The following is a 23,078-nucleotide window of genomic DNA, read 5'->3' as shown; positions in this document are numbered from 1 at the left end:
AGTTGAAAGAAAAGAATGTGCCAGGGAAAGAAATTGAAGATGTGTTTGATTTTCAGATTTCCTTTCATTTTGCAAAATATTATTCATTCTTTGAAACATTTTCCCAGACTGTTGAGTCCTTTTTTCTTCTCTTTGATATAATATCGGCAAAGGAACGTGATGGTAGTAGTAGGTATGAAAACATGCCAGATGCGGCATGCCCCGAGAAAAAATGTGGGATAAAGCAGAAGATGAATCAGAAAACAGTTGTCTTTTGACAATCTTTCCACTATCAGCTATTGACATCACGTATCTGCTCCATTGTTGCGTTCTCACGTAAGCTGAGAAGGCGGTAACTCCAGGTCAGGCAGCAGCGATATTTTATCTCTGGGATCTTGCAGGTTAACAGGGGGAATGGTGGTCTTAATAAAATTCAGCCCCTTGAAAAGGAATCGGAAGTTGCCATTTTCCAGTGCCTCGATTCCCCTCCTCATGATCGATATGACGCTAGTCTTGCAATAATTTGTGTTAACACTTGCTTTTAATCGTTAAACATTCGTCCTGCTTGGATTGAAAAAAGAAGAGTTCTAAAAACAGTTACACAAAATAGTTAACTTTGCGGCCGTTCTCTTTCTTTCCATTTTCAGTTTTGGTATGAAGCACGACGGCGATGGTAATTCATGCGGTACCGCGGGAGGTATCATGGCCGGTACCTACAGCCAGAAGACCGACTTTTACTCATGGTCTTCTTGTAGTGAGGACTACATCACTCACTTTATAGAGTAAGTTGACAGCAATGTATTAGTAGTAGTAGTAGTATGCTGCCCCCAACCTTCTCTCTCTCACCTGTCCTCTCACTACTACTGCAATTTCCCATTTCTTGATCCTGTGTGGCGTCTTCCTGGATGGTGTTTATCTCTGGGATACCACCTACCTTTGCTGGATGCTGCTGTTAAATGTGTAACAGCAATTCAAGTGTGAATCATACTTCTTTTTTTCTTTCTTTGTTTTAAGGACTTCCCTAGTACATGTTAAAACTCCAAATTATTGTCGGACATTGGGAAGGGTTTAATTTGACAAGTAGCTGGGGCTCTGTGAGGAATAACTCTGTAAATAGGTGCTACTAAGTTTACAACTGATGAGGATAGGGGGTAGGCGGACAAGGCTAATAATGATCTTTCAAAGAAACAGGTGTTCGTAATGATCGCACCTTTATGGGTAGGTTCTCTCACAAGTTTTTTTCTTGTTTATAAAAGGCAAGGAGAGTTGTAAATACTTGAAGAGAAAAGTTTGAAACTTATCAGTTATAGATTACCAAAGAGAGAATAACTGTTAACAAACTGCTTATCATACTGCAAAATAAAAAGCCTGTGTAGGTAAATATCAAACAGTTACAGAATTGAAATGTCATCACCCCCCCTCTCCCCACCCCAACCTTTTATTCAAGAATACCTTAGCAATTGACTTGTCTATTGATGGAGAAAAGAATTCACTCATTACTCTTCTTCTTTTTTTCTTTTTTTTGTGCCTTTTAGTTCTGGCAGAGCAGACTGTTTGGACAATGACCCACATTCTGAAGTCCGGCCCCCGCATCAAAACACACAACCTGGTCAACTTGTCGGCGAGAATGAACAGTGCAGCTTACAGACGACAGATGGTGCCGAAGCCTGTAACTTCAGTGTAAGAGTTAAATCTGCTGCCACCACCCTCAACCCACCCCCACCACCCTCAACTCTGCCTACCCCCACCACCCTCACCTCTGCCTCCCCACCACCCTCACCTCTGCCTACCCCCACCACCCTCACCTCTGCCTCCCCCACCACCCTCACCTCTGCCTCCCCCACCACCCTCACCTCTGCCTACCCCACCACCCTCACCTCTGCCTCCCCCTCCCCACTCCCCTCCTCCCCAAGCCCTGTCCACTCAGATTGGCCCCATTCTCTGTGATTTATACTAGGTGACTTTGGCTATGGCAGTATAAGTTGAGAAAATATTTCACATTGTATAAACAATGTCCTGTAACTCTTTCATTAATAACAATTATTAAAGAGATGGTTGGTGTCAGAGCTGATTTGCTAGCTCAAAAATGGTTCACGAAAATGTCTATATGCTCAGATCTATGTGTCTATATTTCACCTCAAAGACTGTTTTTTTTCTGGATATTGAAACATTTTTTAATAAAAATTCTATACTGTAAAATCCTTGCCAGTGAATTAATTGGTTGATGCCCTCAAGTGAGTGCTTCAACCAAGAGATGGAAATCGTTGATCTTTTCTAGTTCTCACTTTATTCTTGGACAAATTCAACTCACTCGCTGAACAATTTTGAGCAAATTATATGGCAAAGAATCACTAAGCCAGGTGGCTTTCTGGTATCGAAATGTTAGGATGCAGGGGGTTAATTTCTCCATGATGATACCATGTAATAGGGGTATTTGTCGAAAACACAAGGTATATATTGTTTTATCTTAATGTCAGTGTTCCACATAACAGGTAGAATATAGCCTTTAGTTGGAAATTTAAACTATGTTAAACTATGTTCCAGAGAGGGACACCTCCTACGTGACAGAGACTGGTGGGAAGTTTAAACTCTTGCACTTGTGTGCGTGTTTTTTTAAACTATAAATAGAGCATCAAAGTTTTGTCTTAATTTGTGTTTTACAACTCTTTGATGCATTCGGTACGTGTGTGGTCTGTGTATTTCCAAACAGGAAGAGTAGCTAGTACTCTTATTGGATTTGTTTCTGATCGTGTCTTTAGCTAATACAAGGGATACTTTAAAAGTTATTGACACAATTCAAGCTCAATTAGTCTGTTCGGGAAGTGGTGTGAACTATTTGGCAGATATCTGGGCTCAAGCCAGGTTTGGAAGCGGTCGGAGATGGAGCGACGTTTACGAAAAAGGTTTACAGACGTAGCATGTATTAGCAGATTAAACTATGGTAGTCGCGGTAATAGGCCCATTAAATCTATTTTGTTTTATTTGAAGTTTATTTATTAAACATTGTTTTAATAACATTTTATGTAAACCCCCAAGGTCAACAGTTAGACAGTGAGCTTAGACGGAAAGCAAACATCTTTCTTTTTTCATTGTTTTTTTTTTTTTGAAATTAAGAAAGTAATGTAAACATTTTGAACAGAGTGAAAAACATACAACATTTATATAGGTTGAAGGTGAAAGTTGAATGCGGTTCTGGCAAGCTTTGATTATTTGTCCTCCGGGGAGGGGTCTAAGGGAAGGGACCACCCCTCCCGTTAATAGGCTCCTCCCCTGGAGAAATGTTGATTAATTGGAGGATGCTTAGTTGCAAAATTTTGTTGTATTTTGTAAATTATGAAACGTTTTGTCAAAAAATTTCAGTAGCAGGATCCATCTTTGTAACAAAGTGCTTGATTTCCAATCCTTGTGCATTCATCTCTCCAGAATATTTGCAGCGAGCTTGCCTGCCGTCTCCCGGGACAAACCACCTGTGTAGGAACCAGTGTCCCTGCAGCAGAGGGAACAAGATGTCATACCAGCAATATACCAGATGGGGTAGGTATTTAGTTGCTACCCATCCATCCCCTTATCACACACCCCCTCTCCCATCCCCCTGTCCCGATATATATCTTTATAAAGTTACTGTAATGTGGATGCCATAAGCTCATCTCTGGTAAAGGGTGTAATGGCATGGCCAGATTCCACCAGAATTATACTTGTAATGGTTCGGAAGTCAAAATGCTCTATGCAAGGGAAACAAAATTTCCCCAACTTTGTACATTTGTTGAAGTTTACTATAGAACCGTATAACCAAAATGGGTGGAATAATCCACAAAAGTGTGTCAGAATACAAAACTGATACCTCCTTGTTTCACTGTGGCAATTTTTGGGCTGTTTCCGTTACGGTTTTGTAGATTAAAATTGCAACTGAAAAAGCGGTTGCAATCTGACTATCAAATGAGCGAGGCAACTACAGTTTGTCTATCAGTACAGCTACATAAATATATCACAGTATGTGAATGAAGGGCACACACACACTAAACCAACATCACACCACCATACATGTATGTTTGTGTGGGTGGGTGCATCAAGGGTAGAGTTCAAAGCCGAACAAAGGGAAGAAGCTGAGCTTCTCTTTTAATATCAAACATATGGTTGTCAGTACTGATTAAGGAGGTCCCTTGGTAGGAAACACTGTGTTACTCATCCATGAGAGAAGCATTCACCATCTGGGAATTCATGACACTGTATTATCACAACAACAACAGAAAGATTAATATTTTCAAAAGCTTAAGTTTCAATTTTTATGAAAAACTGTTATTAATAGTAGCCTGCACACATTCTCCGAATTATCTTGTTTCATAATTACAAGGGCCAGTGTCAGCTTTGTATAGTCTTTATATCAAGGTTCGTTCTTTCGTTCAAGTTCGTTTGTATGTTAGCTTTGGGAGTCGTCTAGCTTGGGGAGTTGTCTGTTTGCCTGTCAAAGTATGACATAAATTTAGAATCCTCCAGGACATACCTGAAATTCTATTGGTTGTCTTGTGATTTATGAGTGAGTGTAAGGGCATATCCAACAGAAAAGCCCAGTGCCCCCCCCCCCCCCCAAAAAAATGTCATTTTATTTATGACTTTCAACATTCTCTGTGATGTCTTTTGTAAAAGTGGAGAGAGAGGGATAGAAGGGAAGGAGATCTGAGATTAATGTCTTATCAATGCAATGGTCATAATATCCTAAGCTGAGTGGGGGGGGGGGGGGTGCACAAACACCATTGTTAGTATTAGGGGAGGCCACATAGATCATGCAATCTCACATCTCTGTGGTGTTATGTATAATAACTTGAAGGTATGACACCTTAATGGAAGGTCAAACTTCTAACCATATTTGGATGTAACACTGCGTGGGCTGCACTTGTAGTAGTGAGCAAGTGATTAAGTGATTCATGAATATGATTTAGGGATTTGAGTAGCAATGACAGTCCTTGTACTCTTTGCCTTTATACAGTGGTGCTATATGATGGAATGTGTTCCATCCGGTTCACGACCAGAGGCTGTCGATGGAGGCTGGGGTTCATGGGAAGCGTGGTCAGAATGTAGTCGGACCTGTGGTGGAGGTGTGTCCAGATCTGAGAGGCACTGTGACAACCCGAGGTTTGAAATAATTCCCGTCTCATATTATGCGGTTCAATTTTGTATGGGTGGTGGGGGGGGGGGCTTAAGACATTGAAGTAAAGACTCAAATGTTAGTAAAGGATTACATATGAAAAATTATCCTAGCTTGGAACTTCTGTTCTTGTTCACAATTAGGTTCTAATTGCATAATGTATGATTCAAATGTAGCACCTGCTCTAGTCATTTCATACATTCTCTATTTTTTTGTCTTGTTTCAACAGGCCAAGCCACAGAGGGCAGTATTGTACTGGAGAGCGTATTCGTTTTCGCTCCTGTAATAAGGAGGTAAAAGACTTATTAATAATAATTATTCTGTCAGGAAAGTTGTAATGTTCATTTAAATAAAATACAGGTCTGTCTCAGTCTCAGCAGTTTTAAGTATAAGTTGTGAATTTTCCCCTTATAGCAATTTTGACATGTTTCTCCTACTATTCAGGTTTTCACCTACAAGAACTTCTTTCTTATGTTCACAAATACTTTGCTTGATTTTTCTTCTATAATTTTTCTTTCGGTAGGACTGTCCGTCAGATTCTGTAGACTTTCATGAAGTTCAGTGTGCAAAGTTCAACCAGGAGCCTTACAACGGCCAGTATCATGAGTGGGTACCATTATACAAGAACATGGTGAAGCCGTGTGAACTAATCTGTGTGTCTGCCATTGGCGGTCACCTGCAGCAGATCCCGCAAGTGGAAGATGGTACCAGGTGTTACGCCATGAAGCTCAGACCGGATGTTTATGACATCTGCATCAATGGTGTCTGCAAGGTACATAATATAAATAATGAATCATATACCAAAGTCCTGCAAGTTGTACACTTTAGAAATGTCCCATATTTTGCCCCCTTCCTTTCTTTTTTCATTTGTTTGAAATGGAGTTGTAATATTATTTTTGTTTCATAATATATTCTTCAGTTATCTGGGTCTGTTTGGTAGTGGAATAAACAGTATTTATTGGGACATGCAGCAGGAATCCCTTTCAAACAGGGATGTAAGTCTTCCGTATTTTTACGGAAATCCGGTTTTTTTTTAATTCCAATAAAGTTCCACAAAATTGTACAAATAACAAAGACACAACGCGGCAAAAATGCCTGGCCCGTTGCAGCAAGCTAACTTCAATTTTCACTCATCGATCAACCAAAATACCATTTCCTGTTACACATCGCATTGCACTGTACAACATTGTGTGTGCCATGTGAACATCGTTGCGTACGTGCGAACTTCAAATCGCCATAGCTCATTTCTGTCGTTGAAAAACCTTGCCTAATTCACGTTGATTTGTAACTGCTGGTGCTCGACATAAGTTTCGGAAATAACGCTTTTGATATTTGTGAGCGGCTAAATCTACGGGATACGCATATGATAGTCGATATTCGTGATCGCTTTCAAATGTGAGACTGTTTTTTATTCCGGATATCGCTGCGACGTATTCGTTACTTGGAGCTAGCCTAACATAACGATAGTGTGTAAGTAGTCAGAACTAGGGGTATGATGTGTTAGCGCTAATACTTTTGAGCTAGCCTAACATAACGATAGTGCGTAAGTATTCAGAGCTAGGAGTAGGATGCGTTAGGACGACATTCCCCCGGTTTCTCCGAATAGTTTTCCGGTTTTCTTTTTTGGCTGCACTTACATCCCTGTTTCAAAGTAACAATGAAAAAGATGTAACAGAGAGGTGGCATTAAAGCCAAACTTTCCTCCGTATTTTCCGCAGCCTCTTCCCTCCCCTCCGCCTCTGCACTTGCTTATTAAAGTTATTCGGTGTTGTAGGTGGAAATTGGTAGTGGTAGTGGTACTTGTTGGTAGTGGAATTAACTGTATTTATTGGGAGATGTAGCAGGAATCCCTTTCAAAGTAGCAATGAATAAGATGCCACAGAGATATGTCACATGTCAAAGTCGAACAATTTCTCTGTATTTTCCGCAGCCTCTTCCCTTCTCCTCCTCTGCACATTCTTATTAAAGTTATTCGGTGTTGTAAATGGTGAAATAAATATGATTTATTAGTGAGCATGCTTAAAAGATGAAATCAAAGTTAGACATGTCATAAGAATTAAATATCCCTTTTTATTTCTTGGATTACAGCCGACTGGCTGTGATAAAGAGCTTGGATCTGAGATCAGAGAAGACAAGTGTCGCATCTGTGGCGGGGACGGCAGCACCTGTGAAACGGTGGCAGGGTCTTATGACGGCCCCCTCCCTCTATCGTCTTACCAAGAAATCGTGGTCATTCCTCTGGGATCGACGCACATACGTGTTGAGGAAGAAGAAATATCGAATAATTACCTTGGTAAGATTTGCCTTCCCATCTTCCACCCAATCCAATAATGCTTGAAAGAAAGTCGACTCTCCGGTAGGCGCTACCAATCTTTATGGATGGACTGATTTAATGTTTGCTACTTTTGTTTGATGTGTTTAGTTGGGTAATTGTTGCTCATATCAGTTTATCAGTAAGAACTTGTTGAGTCTATTTGTGGTTATCACTTCAAACAGCCAAAGTACAAATCATAGCGTAGCCACCTGTAAATCAGTTTTCACTATGCTGCGGTTTTGTTGTCTGTGGTTTCCTTGGAGTTCATCAATAAACAAGAGTTACTAATGGCTTGATTTATTGATTAATATCCCTGACTCACTTTGTAATCCCAATCAGGAAAGTGTTCAATGTAAAGTAGATTAAGTCGTCTGCAACTTGTAGATAAGTGTCTGGGTATTTATTGAGGTTAGTTAGGAAATAGGGAGAGTCCCAAAATTGATTGAGAGGGAACTTTATAGTGTAGTTGTCTGGCTATATTCATTGCGGTTAATGTACCTTATTGTTCATCAGTTTGTACCAAGCATAGAAATATAATGTACTATTTCATGTTTGTAAATTATTTGTGCCCAATGAAATATGTTCGTAGCTGAAATGAAATTGATAAATCTCAGTACATCAACTTCGTCTGAGATATGAAAGTCACATTTTGCATTGAATTTGCCCAAAATCTGATGGTACCATTAGGAGAAAAGTCCATCTTAATCACACCCTATGTGTGATGCTATTATGAATAAACTTTACAACATTCGCAGATGAAGCAGTGATAGACAATATCTTAATACGAGCATCAAAAAAATGTTCGATATTGAACTGAATGGTTAATCGCTGGCTGACATGGTCATCAAATACACATATCTATCTTCATAGTCAGATTTAACAGAGATGTTTGCTTATGTGTATACATTGTGGGATTTATAATACAAGGTGAAGTACTGTCACTGATTTTCTTACAAAAGATGTTTAATAAGATTGTTTACTTCTGCTTTCTGTCTTGTGTTGTTATCAAGTATATATCTGATATAAGTTAACAGTCACTAACAGCATACCTAAACAAATTTACTGTTCTGAAGAATAGAGGGCAGCAATGCCAAATAAGAACTACTTGTAATAATCAAAAGTAATATATGTCATAAATACAACACAAGGTACTGGTTCAGCATAAGTCTTCTCCTCGTTGTTGAGTCAACGTTAATTCTGACGGACAAATTGTATGGTTAGTATATTATATAATATATTGTATTATTAATCATAACCTTAACAAAGAGATACAGTACACAGGTGGTATCATGAGTGTATTTTCCCTTCTTCTTGATTTAGCATTGAAGTCGGTGGGCAACGAATACCACATCAATGCGGAATGGTTCATTGAGTGGCCTAAATCATTTGATGTCGGCAGTACCACTTTTAGGTATGATAGACCAGAAGACAGCCCAGAGACACTGACTGCTCTGGGTCCTACTTCAGAGGAACTAGTTGTCATGGTAAGGTTATGCTACCTTTTACAAACTCGATATCACACAATTGAGAGTATAAATAATAGTATAAATGATAACTTGGAAGTCACTGAGTAGCCTTTGATGACTATTAAGACATGAGGGGGGGGGGGTGGGGGGTAGTACATGTCCCACCAGCTACTCTCAGTTTCCCTTCAAGATAACGCTCGGTAACCAGGTGAAACCCTAAGGGCTATGATGTACACTTATGCACCCTCTTGAAAGTCTTCATTGCTTGAAATATATTATAAAAAACGAGAATATTATATTCTTTATCCCATGTTTCCCTGGGCCCTGTAAGCAGTCCCAGGGCTTTAGCCTCTCTGACTCCTGTAACAGGCCTGGTGCATTGGCTGGGCTGTAGCTTTTCTGTATAGTAGGATGGATGATAGAAGTTTGTCTGTTATGATGTAGGCCTCGTTTTGTAAATCAACGTTATAAATTTAGCAAGAATGATGAACGACGTCTGTTTTGTATCCACGTAGTTGTTGGTGCAGGATAGCACCAGAGGTGTCCGTTACACCCTCAACCGTCCTGTTGTGAGGTCAGGTGTTGGTGACGAAGAGGTGGTCTTTGCTTGGCAGAGGGCACCATGGTCGGAATGTTCTAACACCTGTGCTGGAGGTGAGTTTTTCGTTTACTAAGAGTCTGAAATGAGTAACATATAGGTGTGGACTAAGATCTTATAATGTTTAGGAAAAACATCTGTTTTCAGTTCCTTGTCTATAAATTCTAATTTTTAAATTTCCATTTTGAGGTTGCATCATCATCATCATCATGAAGCCTTCACACTTTTAATTATTTTAATTTTCCACATATGTGTTTCAGATGGTAGAAATCAAGCTGAGATGTAAATCTCTTATTGCCCTGCTTTAGAATTTCTTAGACTAGTAAATTAAACTTAGCTATCCTGTTAGTCAGGGATCTGAGTGCAGCATTTTATGGCCAAGAATCATAAAACTTCTCTGTCTATATTTGAAGTCACTTTTTGTGATTTCCATTAATCTGTATCTCTCAAGTTTGACATGATTTGTGTTTGATTCCAATCCGCAGGGGAATCCATGGCTGCGGTACACTGCATACGTTACGATGACCACTCTGTGGTGAGCGACCATTACTGTGACCTCAGCCAAAAACCACCAACACAGACAAAGGAATGTAACATGGCCGACTGTCCTCCTCAGTGAGTAAACTTCTTCCCAGTCTCCTTGTCAACAACAGCAGCTGTTTTGTAATTAGGTCCACCAATTAGGTCGGAAACCCACAAAGTAATCCGTATTTATCTCAATGTTGGCACAAAGTAAACCATCAAAATATGATATGTTGCTGGAGCACAGAGTGACCCAACTAGTCTGATGAAACGTATTACATGTAATGGTCACCACCCTGAATTTATCTCAGAAATTATCCCTCACGTGTCAGTAAAACAAAATGTAAAGAAACTAAGCCAACCATGTGACCATTATCCAGCCAGTTATGAAAGTTAAACTTGAAGGAACTGGAACAATGAGTTACATATCTCACTATACAATCAACAGATGAATATTCATTGTTAGTGATCTTTCATTATCATCTTCTGTTATTGTTGTTACAGTCGACCACTGTTGATATCAGTCTTTTGTTTTTTTGGTTTGGTCTAGGTGGTTTAAAGGATCATGGTCACCCTGCACCAGGTCATGTGGAAGTGGGGCTAGGACAAGAGAAGTTCACTGCTTCATTGAAGTATACCCAGGGGCCCGAGAGATTGTGGATGAGTCCTCCTGCTCGGGTTACAAGCCTCTGTCTACTAGTAGCTGTATGGAAGAGGAATGTCCACCGGAATGGGAAACCAGTGACTGGACCAGAGTAAGTGTAAAGGGACGCAGGACTGAACCTCATCTGAGTAGTTGAATGGAACAGATAAGGTGGTTGTAAGTGTCCAGGGGAACAGGCCTGGACCTCATCTGAGTAGTTGAATGGAACAGATTAAGTTGTTGTAGGTGTCCAGGGGAACAGGCCTGGACCTCATCTGAGTAGTTGATTGGAACAGATTAGGTGGTTGTAGGTGTCCAGGGGAACAGGCCTAGACCTCATCTGATTAGTTGAATGGAACAGATTAGGTGGTTGTAGTTGTCCAGGGAAACAGGCCTAGACCTCATCTGAGTAGTTGAAAGAAACAGAATAGGTGGTTGTAGGTGTCCAGGGGAACAGGCCTAGACCTCATCTGAGTAGTTGATTGGAACAGATTAGGTGGTTGTAGGTGTCCAGGGGAACAGGCCTAGACCTCATCTGATTAGTTGAATGGAACAGATTAGGTGGTTGTAGTTGTCCAGGGAAACAGGCCTAGACCTCATCTGAGTAGTTGAAAGAAACAGAATAGGTGGTTGTAGGTGTCCAGGGGAACAGGCCTAGACCTCATCAGAGTCATTGATTGAAACAGGTTAGGTGGTTGTAGTTGTGCAGTGGTACAGGACTGGACCTAGTTTAAGTAGCGAATTTGAACATGTTTGATGGGTGTAAGTGCCGTGGGACACAAGAGGGGACCTCATCAGAGTCATTGATTGAAACAGGTTAGGTGGTTGTAGTTGTGCAGTGGAACAGGACTGGACCTAGTCTAACTAGCGTATTGGAACATGTTTGATGGGTGTAAGTGCCGTAGGACACAGGAGGGGACCTCATCAGAGTCATTGACTGAAACAGGTTAGGTGGTTGTAGTTGTGGTTGCACACCTACTTAAATGTGAAAGACTAACTGTAGGCCCTTTCTTCCCTCATTCAGTGCGAGCCAACCTGTGGCCCTGGAAAGAAAACACGTACTGTTAGCTGCAAGAGTCACAGAGCCGACATTTATTACGATGACCACATGTGCGACAGGAGCCGAAAACCAGCCACTCACATGTCTTGTAATAATGAAGCCTGCCCCCCACCAAGATGGACCACTGGTCAATGGAGCGAGGTAAAGTCACCGTCTTTAACAAAGTCCAGCTTCAAATGCTGCAAAAATATAAAGCATTTAAATTTCTTGACTGAAACTAACAGTTTGACAATCGAACAACCCAATCTCCCTCAGTCAGGTTAACTAATGATCAAACTGATCCTTTTCAAGCTGATTTCTGTCGGGTCGTAGGTCTTTAGAAGCTGTGTAATATAAACACATATTTAGATGTTCCTTAATCCAAGGTAAGCAAGCCTACACATGATCAATTATTTGGCCGCACCTAATTAGCAGTTACATTTACATAATGATTTGTAATAATAATAATAATCAGCCTAAAAAGTGGTTATTTGAGGAGCCTAAGAGACACATAAATGCATTTAGGAGAAGCTGAATGTCTTGTAATTTAAACTTTACGTCACAAGGCTCTATCCAAGTTACAGTTTTAAATTATTTTTAAATTTTTTACAATTTAGAGGTGTCATTTCAAGTTGACTGAATTTTTCCTGGATGAAAAAACCACCTTACCAGATCAATCTCACAACCTCTATTAAAGATGCTAGGTTTCATTACTTCTAATGCCACCCACCTTTATCCACCATGCCATAGCACATATTACATAAACTTGTGTACCGCACCAAGTTAAATTGAATCTAAATCTTTTACATTCACAACACCTGAAGTTAATTTTATAATTCCTCTTAAGGTATCTTTGCTTTGAAGGGTGACTATGGCACCAGTAAAGTTATGCCACTTTAATAAAATGCAGGTTTTTTTCGTATTTTTGTTGTTGTCAAATGTTGTAAAGACTCCAAGCACTTTAGTGCAGTGATTTTGTACTTGGGAGTAAAACTTCTGTTTTGTTCAATAGAACCTGATGTGTCAGAAGAGACAGGGTTGCAGCAGGGGTGTTAGTGATCCCTCCCTGTAATCCCTGTTGCCATCATGGGGCTAATCCCTTAGCTAACTACATCTACTTTCATTCGAGAATGCTTTTCTCTCTTTGCAGTGTTCGGCAAAATGCGGACAGGGTCAGCATACTCGTTCTGTCTACTGCCTTGCCTTTGCCGGGAGCATTCTCCACGAGGACTACTGCGATGCGACGAGTAAACCATCAAATTCCCAACAGTGTGAAAGGACCTGCGATAATGTGGTCGTTGCTGCTAGTAAGTCTACGCTAACGCTTTTGCAGTTTATAATGGTTTTGACAAAGTCATCAGTCGACCGATTAGACAGTCCACATGTGTGATTAATGTTGTAGCTTATCATGGTGGAACCAGTTTATCAACTTTGTAGATAACATACATATGTATATTGTTGAATATCATGCACAGCTAATGGATCTTATATTACACACATTAAAACTACATGAACGAATGTAATAATGTTAGACAGAAATTTGATTGTCACATAGTTAATTCCACGAAAGAGCATCACAAATTAATTTTAGCGATTCATAGTTTATTTTTCATATTTTTTTCTGTCATTTTATTTTGCCAGGCTGTATCGATGATCCAACAGTCCAATACTGTCCACTCGTTAAAAAGTTCAGTTTCTGTGCCAACGATTACTTCAACCGAATTTGTTGTAGAACTTGTTCTGAACTGGGAGTAGTGGTTTCGTAGTTTTTCAAGTTTTGAATGGGCAAGGACTGCCCCCCATTGTTTAAGCAATACCTATATTAACAGCTGAAAACATGAACACTTTCAACCACAAGAGTTTGATAGAATTACTGGAAGGGAAAGAAGGAGAACAAGAAGAAGACGAAGATGAAGACAATGAAAACCGAGCAGCTCACAGACTAGACTTTAGCGGAATAACATTACGAGAGGAGAGAAGCAATTTGTTTAAAGTCAAAATGATTATGGGTAGACCATAGTGGGAAAAATCCCTGAATATTTGGCTGTTTTTACCTTAGCAACAGTGGCTGATGGAGATGTGATTTACATTGAAGCAGAACTATAGTGAAAAACAAATGGAGGCTGTTGCTGCTGTGTTACTGAGATGGAGGCTGTTTACAACTGCGCAAGCAGAAGGAAATTGCAAGAAAAACAATAAAAAATTCAACTAAAATTGAGTAACGCATCATGAAAGATAACTGTAGGGCAAAACAACAGTTATTATATCTGAGATTTTGTTGATTTTGATGGAGAAAAGTGAGACGTTTTATAAGTTGGGAAGAGAGAACTCATAGTAGTAGAGTGAAGATTGGCCCGCCATTTTGAATTTAAACTGCCGGTGTCTCCTGTTTGTATCATCCTCTTTTGGCAGTAAGCTTGATTGACTTTTGTGAGATTTGCAGAGACACTAAAGAATCATGAAGGAATGATTAAGTAAACAGACTGAGTGTGAAAAGACACAATGCCAAACCGTGGCATTTTTAAACAACAGTAAACAATTTATTTTCTTCAAAGGGGTATATTCAGTTCTAATGCATCAGTTTGAACAATGCAAACGGACCCTTTCTCTATCATATTATGATTGTTTTAAGGGATTTCTTTTGGGGGGTGGGGGTGGGGGGTTGTCTTACATCACTATATTTCTTCTGAATATTATGCAACAACCTACAACTGTATGTCAGCTGAAGGTTTGAAACAAGTATAGATATGACACTATTAAGCCATATGTGCTTAAAAATTGTTTGTATGTTATCTTTTAATACTTTCTGCAATGTTTATTTTTGGAATGAATCATATTTGGTTCAAATGTTGAACCTAAATTATTGAAGATGTTTACCTGACCTAGTGATGACAATGCTTTCATTGTCAATGCTGTTAACATTCTACCTATATGGAGAAAAAAAGGAGATAGTAAAAGGTTCAGATCCTAGTGTAACTATGACATCACAGATTCACAAAATGACAGCTCACAGAGATGATTTTTAAACTTAGATATCTCCCAAACGGAGCAAGAGTTTTCTAAGCTGTCTTGGGAAGTTATTCTTCACAAAGATCTTTCATATAAGCTAACAATTTTCGATAGCTAATGAAATATAGAGCTGCAAATTGCAAGACTTTCAGCTCATTATAATCATCACCCAAGTTATAGGTAACAAGTACATATGTACTTAACACTAGGATGAAGATCCCAATACATCAATACTGTTAGGCTAGGTAGATATCTTCTAGGCAGCTTACCTAAAGCCTGACTTGGAGAGGATAGTCATGAAAGATTATTAGGTTGATCTCAACCCACATAATGTTGTAAACTGAGACAACTTCTTGACAGTCAAATACTTGTTCCTTGGACTGTTAAAAAAAAAGTAGTATTTGTCTCTCCTTTGCCAGTTGCTGACTGATCCTTCATATAAAACAATTATAGATTGTCCTTATTGAGCCTTATTTCAAGAAAGTCTACACACTACTTTCTGTTAAATTATGTTTAGTAATGGCTTGCTACTCACCAGAGAGACCAATGAATCCTGTATGGCATTTATCTGATTTTTAATGTGTTTGGAAGCTTCAACACAAGGCAATAGTTCACAAACAACTCAAAATACATGTTCAGTTCAGTTGCATGGTTCAAAGCTTGTAGTGTGGAGATGTTTTGTTAAAATCTAGTAAAACATCAGAGCAGACTTGATTTTTGTGGGAAATTGTTCAGTTTGATGAACAACACTTATCTTTAATATCATTTGAAAACAAAGAGAAGTGTTGGTCCATTTTGAACCCTGAATAAACATGTCTACATTTACAAAATAGTCCAGAAGTTGTTTTCATTCGCCATTAATGGTTATTGTCATATTTCAGCTTAGTGATATTGCTTGCAGTTTTACTCACTATTGATGTTTTTCTCAGAAAATTATGAAATGTTGGATAAAGTGAATTATTGGTATACACTATATGTTTATATTATATGTGGTATATCAATAACACATTGTGTATGCATATTAAAACAAAGGTTTACACATGCTTTGTAGGGCATATTCTAGAAAAGCTACCTTTTTGGGGGGTTAAAAGAATAGTGATTTGATTCTGTCCATACCAAGTTATAATTTTTTTACTTTGTTACATCCATTTCTTTAGCTATTGAGTTCATCTCCAGTCCAGTCCGGTTTTATGAGATTGAGTTTCATGATAATGCGTAGACTGTACAAAGTAAAAAAAGAGTCCTTTATATCCCATGGTGCTTCAAGTAACTTATGCAATCTATCATCTTATCACTGGCAGTTATTTATTGTTATCGCTCAGTGTTCTTTACCGTCCCTCCATCTCCATTTGAAATATTTTCCAAGGATGGCATCAGGAATAGGAATTTCAGTACAGATATCTAGTACCTATGTCCCTTTAAATTCTAGACTCATGTTGAAAAAAAATAAACACTCAAAATTTATAGAAATATGCAAGAATTTTTTTTTTCTCCTTAAATGAACACCAAGAATCTTCAATAAATTGCAAGAGTGTAAAGGCTCAAAATATTGATGTAAGAAATGTTTTAAAACTGGTTATGTCCAAAACATTTACAATACATGTACAGAGTGACAATAACAATCATTTTTAAGGAGTTTCATTAAGAATGAAAACAAGCAGTGGCTGTTTGTGAGGGTACCAAACTTCAATGAAAACTGCATTGCTCAAAGCTTGTGAAAACATGTTTAAAAATTATGTAGTAATTTCTGTACAATGCATGGCTATTTCAGCATATCTAGAATTGTTTTTGTCACAATAGAGCCCTAAACCATCTCTTTATCAGGCATGGATTTTTGTTTTCAATAGATTTAGGGTCTTTTAAATCTAAAGTTAGGGATATTAAAAATGAAGGATTTAATATTAACTAAAGAATGGGGGGGAGAGAGTGATGTCAACAGAGGGCTACTGAATGAGTTCTTCCTGAAAAAATTCACTACATATGAATTAGAATTGTAGGTTATCCATGTGTGTTGATTATTAAATAGCATTACATCCATATACTCATGTTTACACTGTATATTGAGGAACTATGTAATATAATATTGAATTATGTAAAAAAAAAAGTATTTTGTTTCATCAAATCATTGTATTAATGTTTGTATCGGTTTCAGTTTTTGTCATGATTCTAGTACCTTTCTTTGTTGTTATATTTTGACCCTAAACTGGCATATTCTGCCAGATATTTTCCTGGTATGTAAATAGCAAAACATCCAACAGACAATGGGGTGATAATGTTAGGAAGTTAGACAAATTAAAAACCAGCCTAAATATTAAACAGAACTGTGTACTCGATATTGCTAACTTTGCCTGTTTGTTTTTTTCTCAGTTTCCTAAGTGTATAGTTTATTCCCCGTTTCTGTATTTCTTTGAGCAGTATATTTTTTTATTGCACTTTAAAAATATTGTGTGAATCATGAATTAAGTTACAGCAATAAACGAAACATGAAGAGTAAAAAATGTTGATGTTACCTCTGTATTTTATTACAGCAGTTGTTCTCTATACACTGGAGTAACCAAAATCATTCTTTCGTTAATGGAATTTGAATGAAACAGCTTTTGCCACGCTTCCGATATAAATAAGTCAAAACAAAGAAACTGGCCTACAATTCACTTATTACCATGCCCATCTTTTTCAACAAAAATTGGCAGTGTTAGGTGTGTAGTTGACTCATAATAGTAAAAGACAGATTTTTAAATGCAATTCCCACCCATCTGCGCTCAAAAGTTTGATATCAAATAATTGCTTTGGTATTCAGTTGGCTGCACCACTTTATTTAAACGTTTCAAGACCAACTCCTCTGTTAAAATGTTGAGCACTGTCACCATGGAAACTATTGCTGTCATTATCAATACCTTACCACTGTGAGAAGAATGCTTTGATCAGTTTCTGACATCCTCTTCAATTGCTCTTACAAACCTAGTTACACCATCTCATAAAATAAAAAAAGAAGCTTACAAATACATCAGTACAACTTTACAGATTATAAATAAGTTTCAATGATTTATAGAAGAGCTAGTAAAGAATCAATATGTGTGATGTTGCACAGAATACAAGACCTAAAACAAACATATGCAGCATCTTTACCAGCACAAAAATCAGCTTAAACTTTATAAATGAACAATGAAGAGACTACAAAACTTCTTGAGGACAAAATGTTAAGCCAGAGGATACTGCTATAGCAGTAAACAGGCAGCATATGTATATGCCATGACCCCTACTCAGCATACTGCTATAGCAGTAAACAGACAGCAGAGGCTAAGTTGTTTAAACACAGGAAAATGTTATGCTGCCAACACAGTGAACTCCTTGAACGACATAATTCACATGGCTATTCCTTGGTACAGCCTGGCACCAGCCGTGCAGTCAAACTTGAAAGAGTTTCCTCTCTGGCATTAATATGTTGTGCAATTGACTTTGGCTATAAACTACTTCGATCCTTCATTCACTTGCTGCCTTGTAAGATTCGTGGCAATAGACAAACCGCTGCCTTTTCTGATATCTCAAGTCTGTTGGTACCGGCCAGTTCGTGGCCAGACCACAATGTCAAATTTAAAAGACTGCGTCTTTCATACAAATAAACCGCCTGACGTCCATATCGCAGACGTCGTCCACCCATCTGAATCGAGTGTTCATATAGACACAGTTCCTTTGGTCTCGCCTCTTGGACTTGGTATTTGGCTTCCATCTCGAGAACGAAATTTGATCCCCGGAGATCCACTCCCAGTGACCCTCTCGGTTTTTATCGTTGAGACCTACACCGAGGAGACAAGCAAAAGGAGTATGAAAAAGGAGCTTGATCCAAACCAAAAAAAGGTATCTTTCAAAACAGCCACTAGAGCAGGGTTTCCCTAACTTTATCCCCCCCACGAAACCCCTGTGGATGTCAGAGTTGTCCACAACCCCCAACTTTTCGAGACATGATCTGAGTCATTATTATACTATAATACGCATAACAGTGCTTCGTAAAAGTTCATAGTGTAATATCGCAGAGTTTGTTGATAGATACGACTTTTGTACATTACTAAATTATGTGATATATCAGATTTTAGTTCAACAAAAAAGTACTCTAATTTTGACTTTCAGAAACGTCTCACGAACCCCCTGGGATGGACTCACGCACCCCCTGGGGGTTCATGCACCCCAGTTAGGGAACCCCTGCTATAGAGCTAAATATTAAAACTTTGTAATAACAGTAAAGAGATTTAGGGTATCTTACATAATCTAACAACACTAAGTACTAACATACAGTCAAGAAAACCAAATGGAAAACTTTCCAATGTGTCAACACTGAGCTATGAAGGTAATTATTACATTATATTCTTAGATCATATCACCTTTCTTTTCTTTTTTTCTTTGGGGGGGGGGGAGGGGGCACAATTTTTTTTCCCCTTCTCTTTATATGAAGTGAAATTGTAAAATCTTAGTGATAACTCCTCAATGGTTACAATCAGAACCCTGTATGCATACACTTCTATGATTAAATTCTGCTTGGTTAAAATATAAAGAGTGACCATGGAACAGTATTTATCCTGTACAAAAATACCCCTGAGACTCACCAATCCAGACATCGAGACCGGACATCATGCTCCTGATGAAGTTCTGATCATCTGCCGAGAGGATGCTGACGAGATGACCGTTATACCTGGAAATGAAACAATGACAGCAAAAACATCATTGTTTATGTAGGCAGCAATTTAAGAGAAAACAGTCTACTTACAGAAATCATTGGATAGATAAAACAAAACAGAAAAACTGACATTTACAGAGAGACGATGTGATAACATTACTTTAACTGTTTGCTTCACAAAGAAGGGGAGAGGAAATTATAAGCAATTATAAGCAACAACAAAAAAAATGAACTTCTAGTAGAAGAGGTCAATCCTTCAAAGCATTTTCTGAGGGTGAGCAGTAATGAAACTCAACCCATAAAGCTATGCATATCTTTGATATCCTTTTTATCGAATGAAGCCCATGAAGGAGCTGTGGCCATGTATATTCATGGGACAGAGTATGTAGATAGGAGGTGTATTATTTTAAGTTCTGTGGTATTTTACAAAATATCCATTTTGAGACACAATAATTGATTCCCTACAAAACAAAATATATATATATATATATATATATATATATATATATATATATAATATATATATATATAATATATATATATAAAAATTAACTGTTGGACTCCTCAAACACAACAGTACATTTGAAGACATATCACATATTATGTGATGAAAAAAACTTGGTCATCGCTATAATGATCTGCAATTGCAAGTCAACACATTGCAAGTAAGCAGTGCATAATATTTGGGTTTGATTACCACACAGGGTAGTTCTGCCTATCTGATCTTTTTTCTTCAATTCACAATCCTTGTTTTATTTGAAATGATCTGGTTAAGTAGGTACAGACAGAACTTTATCATGGACATCGCACTGAGTGAGCACATAATCACAATCTAACAAGAATACCAAGAGTCTATCATCAAAAGCTGTAAAGGAACAGTAGCCCGCACGGGATGTCGTCCATACTGATCCCAGCCTGTAACGCCATTAAGGACACCTTGGTTGAATGCGACCTGCCATGCAGGCTAATGGACCTGCTTATTTCCATAAGCAGGAAACAACATACTGTTGACAGATACTTAATAGATTATAAACATGCCACCGTGACGATACGATCAACGATAAAGGAAGTCATGCAAGCTGCACACAATCGAGGCTGTGTAGATCGGCCAACATCTATCGAATTCCAAGATGACTAAAATGCCAGACACTGAAATCAAGGTATTAATGAACAAGAGAGGCCAAAGAGAGCTTCACACATGATTAAAAGTTGTCTGTGAAAACATTTCCCAATGTAAAAGACTCTCCCCTATTACCCATACCACCCCCCCCCCCAAACTCCCCAAAGGAACCCCTCCTTTCTTTCTTTCTTTCTTTCTTTCACCAAGTGACTTTTCTTGACCTACAGATTTGTCAAGGGAGAATGTCACTATCGATGTTATATAAATAAACCAAGTCAAAATAGTTGAGTGATACAGAAACATTTGTATCATTTGAGCTAACCTTTAAAGCACTCGGTTGATGATTAGGAATAAAGACATGACCTTGAATGTTTGAAAGTTACAGCTGGTGTTTTGTTACCCCTGAACCACCCTTGCCTATGGCAACGAGACTTACTTTTACCCGATAATATCTTATTACCCGAAATCTAGATAAACTTACAACCTTTTGAACAGCCTATTTCAAAGCCATGAAAATGAATATAATCTTCAATTTTCTGTTTCATACCTTTCCCCACATCGTCTCTGAGCTCTGTCCCAGGTCCTTGCCGAGTTTGATAGCATGTAACACCTCTGCTGGTGAAATATCCAACCTGTAAATGGAAGTGACAAAAAATTTAAAAAATTACAGGGCAGGATGAAAGGTATGTTTAGGGAATGTAGTGGAGCCTGAGGACAATGCTTTGAGGACAATGCATTGAGGACAATGCGTGAGGACAATGCCTTGAGGACAATGCCTTGAGGCCAATGCCTTGAAGACAATGCATTGAGGACAATGCCTGAGGACAATGCCTGAGGACGATGCTTTACATTAACGTACCTTCCTCGCACCTGCCCTCAGCCTCGGGCTCAGAATCGGACGAGAGGACAGATACTTTCTGCCAGCTTGCACCGTCACACATGAAATAACTTCCTGTTAGATGATGGAGACGTACTTCACCCTCGTTTAGACCTGAACAGGGCAGCACCTTGGCAATCTGAGAAAATGTTATGAAAAATAATAAAATTATTCTATATATATTTACATATATATATATATAGGTGAGAATTAGTTGAGACTGGTGGAACACTAGTCGCTGTTACTCAGAGTTTCATGCGTTGATCATCAGACAACTCTTCGCCAAGATAGACATATATATATATATATATATATATATATATATAGATATATATATATATATAGATATATATATATATATAGATATATATATATATTATTTATTTTGTGAAAGAATGAAGAAAAATGTTGTGTATTATGATATCTAATATTTAAAGGTAATATCCAAGTCAAAAAACTAAAAAATCACCAAATTTTTGTACAAACCTGTAACAATCTTTATCAGGAGGACCTTCTAAATATAGTTTTTCCTCCTTTGGTGTTTTCACAAATTATTCATGTGTTTCAAAGGGGCCCAATCATAATTACCAATATAATTCAGTATTTCTGTAGTGCCTTACTGTCCTACATGACTGATGTCGCTTCTTTTGGCACAAACCTCAGAATTATCTCAAAAGCCTTTACAGGGGTTAGTGCATTTGAGGGCACAAATTCTCTAACCATCAAATAGGTTTGAACAGCAAGAAAAATCATGAGTTACTTTACTGCACATTTTGCCATGGCAGGTATTTGAAATCTTCAAAATGTTTATTCTGTAGTATAACAGGTCATAACGAATCCGTTGACTTGTGTTTTCTATATGCAGAAGCGTAGCCTAGGACAAACAAATCACATCACGTTTGGCACAACAATCGCAGAGAATTCTGCGAGTATACTAGTACTAATATACTTCGTAGATACAAGAACTATTGTACAAAAGTCTTGGATGTGTGAGCCGATTGCATTCAAGTTAGCAACGGCTGACTTTGGCAGGTAGGTTCAAACTGATATCAAATTGACAGCAGGGATGACTGAATCTCAATGTTAGAATGTTCAAAACCATCCAAATTCACAAATAGTAACAAGATGTTTTTTGTGTTCTTCTTGCCCGCTTTGGTTGTAAATCTCGGTTGTTTGAGTATACGTTTGCGAAAAACAACTAGAGAAAACTTATATAAGCGGAGTGTATAGCCTAGTGGTTAACGCCGGCGTCTCCCAGTCATGAGATCCCCGGTTCGATTCCCCGCCGACAGCAATGTGTGTCGTCTGGCAAGGGTGTTGTTCAATAACAACTTCCTGACATGGACGTTAAATGGATGTGTGCCGAGAGATTGGCTTCGGTCAGCTTGCGAGTCTATAAGCCTTCATGGCTTCTTTCGCGAGTTCCTGCTTGCGGGAAGATCACATATACATACATACATGCATACATACATATATGGAGTGTTAGCTCAGTGGTTAAGGCCGGTACCTTCCAATCATAAGGTTCGCGGTTCGAGTCACTCCAAGATTAATGTATGTCGTCCAGTTACAGAGTTGTTGACAATTGACAATTCATAATCATGGACGTTAAATATGAATCTAAGAGACTGACTTCGGTCAGCTTGCGGTTTTGATAAGCCAATGATGGCTTCTTCTTTGCAAGTTCCTGCTTGCAGGAGGA

At 38.4% G+C, this 23,078-nt stretch overlaps 2 protein-coding genes across 7 annotated transcripts in view; one reads left to right on the top strand and one right to left on the bottom strand.

Annotated features, from left to right (window-relative positions):
- LOC139982208 (A disintegrin and metalloproteinase with thrombospondin motifs 6-like) overlaps positions 1 to 17,212 on the top strand; it is an 81,366-nt gene extending 64,154 nt beyond the window's left edge. For both annotated transcript variants that reach the window (XM_071994815.1, XM_071994827.1), the window contains 14 exons: positions 627 to 761; positions 1,515 to 1,659; positions 3,403 to 3,513; positions 4,964 to 5,109; positions 5,352 to 5,415; positions 5,646 to 5,894; positions 7,211 to 7,415; positions 8,757 to 8,920; positions 9,418 to 9,556; positions 9,986 to 10,115; positions 10,573 to 10,777; positions 11,690 to 11,866; positions 12,855 to 13,011; positions 13,346 to 17,212. In XM_071994815.1, coding sequence (XP_071850916.1) covers positions 627 to 761; positions 1,515 to 1,659; positions 3,403 to 3,513; positions 4,964 to 5,109; positions 5,352 to 5,415; positions 5,646 to 5,894; positions 7,211 to 7,415; positions 8,757 to 8,920; positions 9,418 to 9,556; positions 9,986 to 10,115; positions 10,573 to 10,777; positions 11,690 to 11,866; positions 12,855 to 13,011; positions 13,346 to 13,470 — 2,152 coding nt within the window. In that variant the 3' untranslated portion in view covers positions 13,471 to 17,212. The remainder of the gene's footprint in view (positions 1 to 626; positions 762 to 1,514; positions 1,660 to 3,402; positions 3,514 to 4,963; positions 5,110 to 5,351; positions 5,416 to 5,645; positions 5,895 to 7,210; positions 7,416 to 8,756; positions 8,921 to 9,417; positions 9,557 to 9,985; positions 10,116 to 10,572; positions 10,778 to 11,689; positions 11,867 to 12,854; positions 13,012 to 13,345) is intronic.
- A 1-nt stretch (position 17,213) lies between these two features.
- LOC139982181 (FRAS1-related extracellular matrix protein 1-like) overlaps positions 17,214 to 23,078 on the bottom strand; it is a 45,666-nt gene continuing 39,801 nt past the window's right edge. For all 5 annotated transcript variants that reach the window (XM_071994801.1, XM_071994779.1, XM_071994794.1 and 2 more), the window contains 4 exons: positions 21,362 to 21,518; positions 21,050 to 21,134; positions 19,312 to 19,397; positions 17,214 to 18,507 (listed from right to left, as the gene is read on the bottom strand). In XM_071994801.1, the coding sequence (XP_071850902.1) occupies positions 18,305 to 18,507; positions 19,312 to 19,397; positions 21,050 to 21,134; positions 21,362 to 21,518 (531 nt within the window). In that variant the 3' untranslated portion in view covers positions 17,214 to 18,304. The remainder of the gene's footprint in view (positions 18,508 to 19,311; positions 19,398 to 21,049; positions 21,135 to 21,361; positions 21,519 to 23,078) is intronic.

The sequence above is a fragment of the Apostichopus japonicus genome, chromosome 2 (assembly GCF_037975245.1).
Source record: "Apostichopus japonicus isolate 1M-3 chromosome 2, ASM3797524v1, whole genome shotgun sequence".
NCBI classification, from domain to species: domain Eukaryota; kingdom Metazoa; phylum Echinodermata; class Holothuroidea; order Aspidochirotida; family Stichopodidae; genus Apostichopus; species Apostichopus japonicus.
Note: the sequence above shows the minus strand (reverse complement) of the source record. Positions and strands in the feature narration are given on the sequence as shown.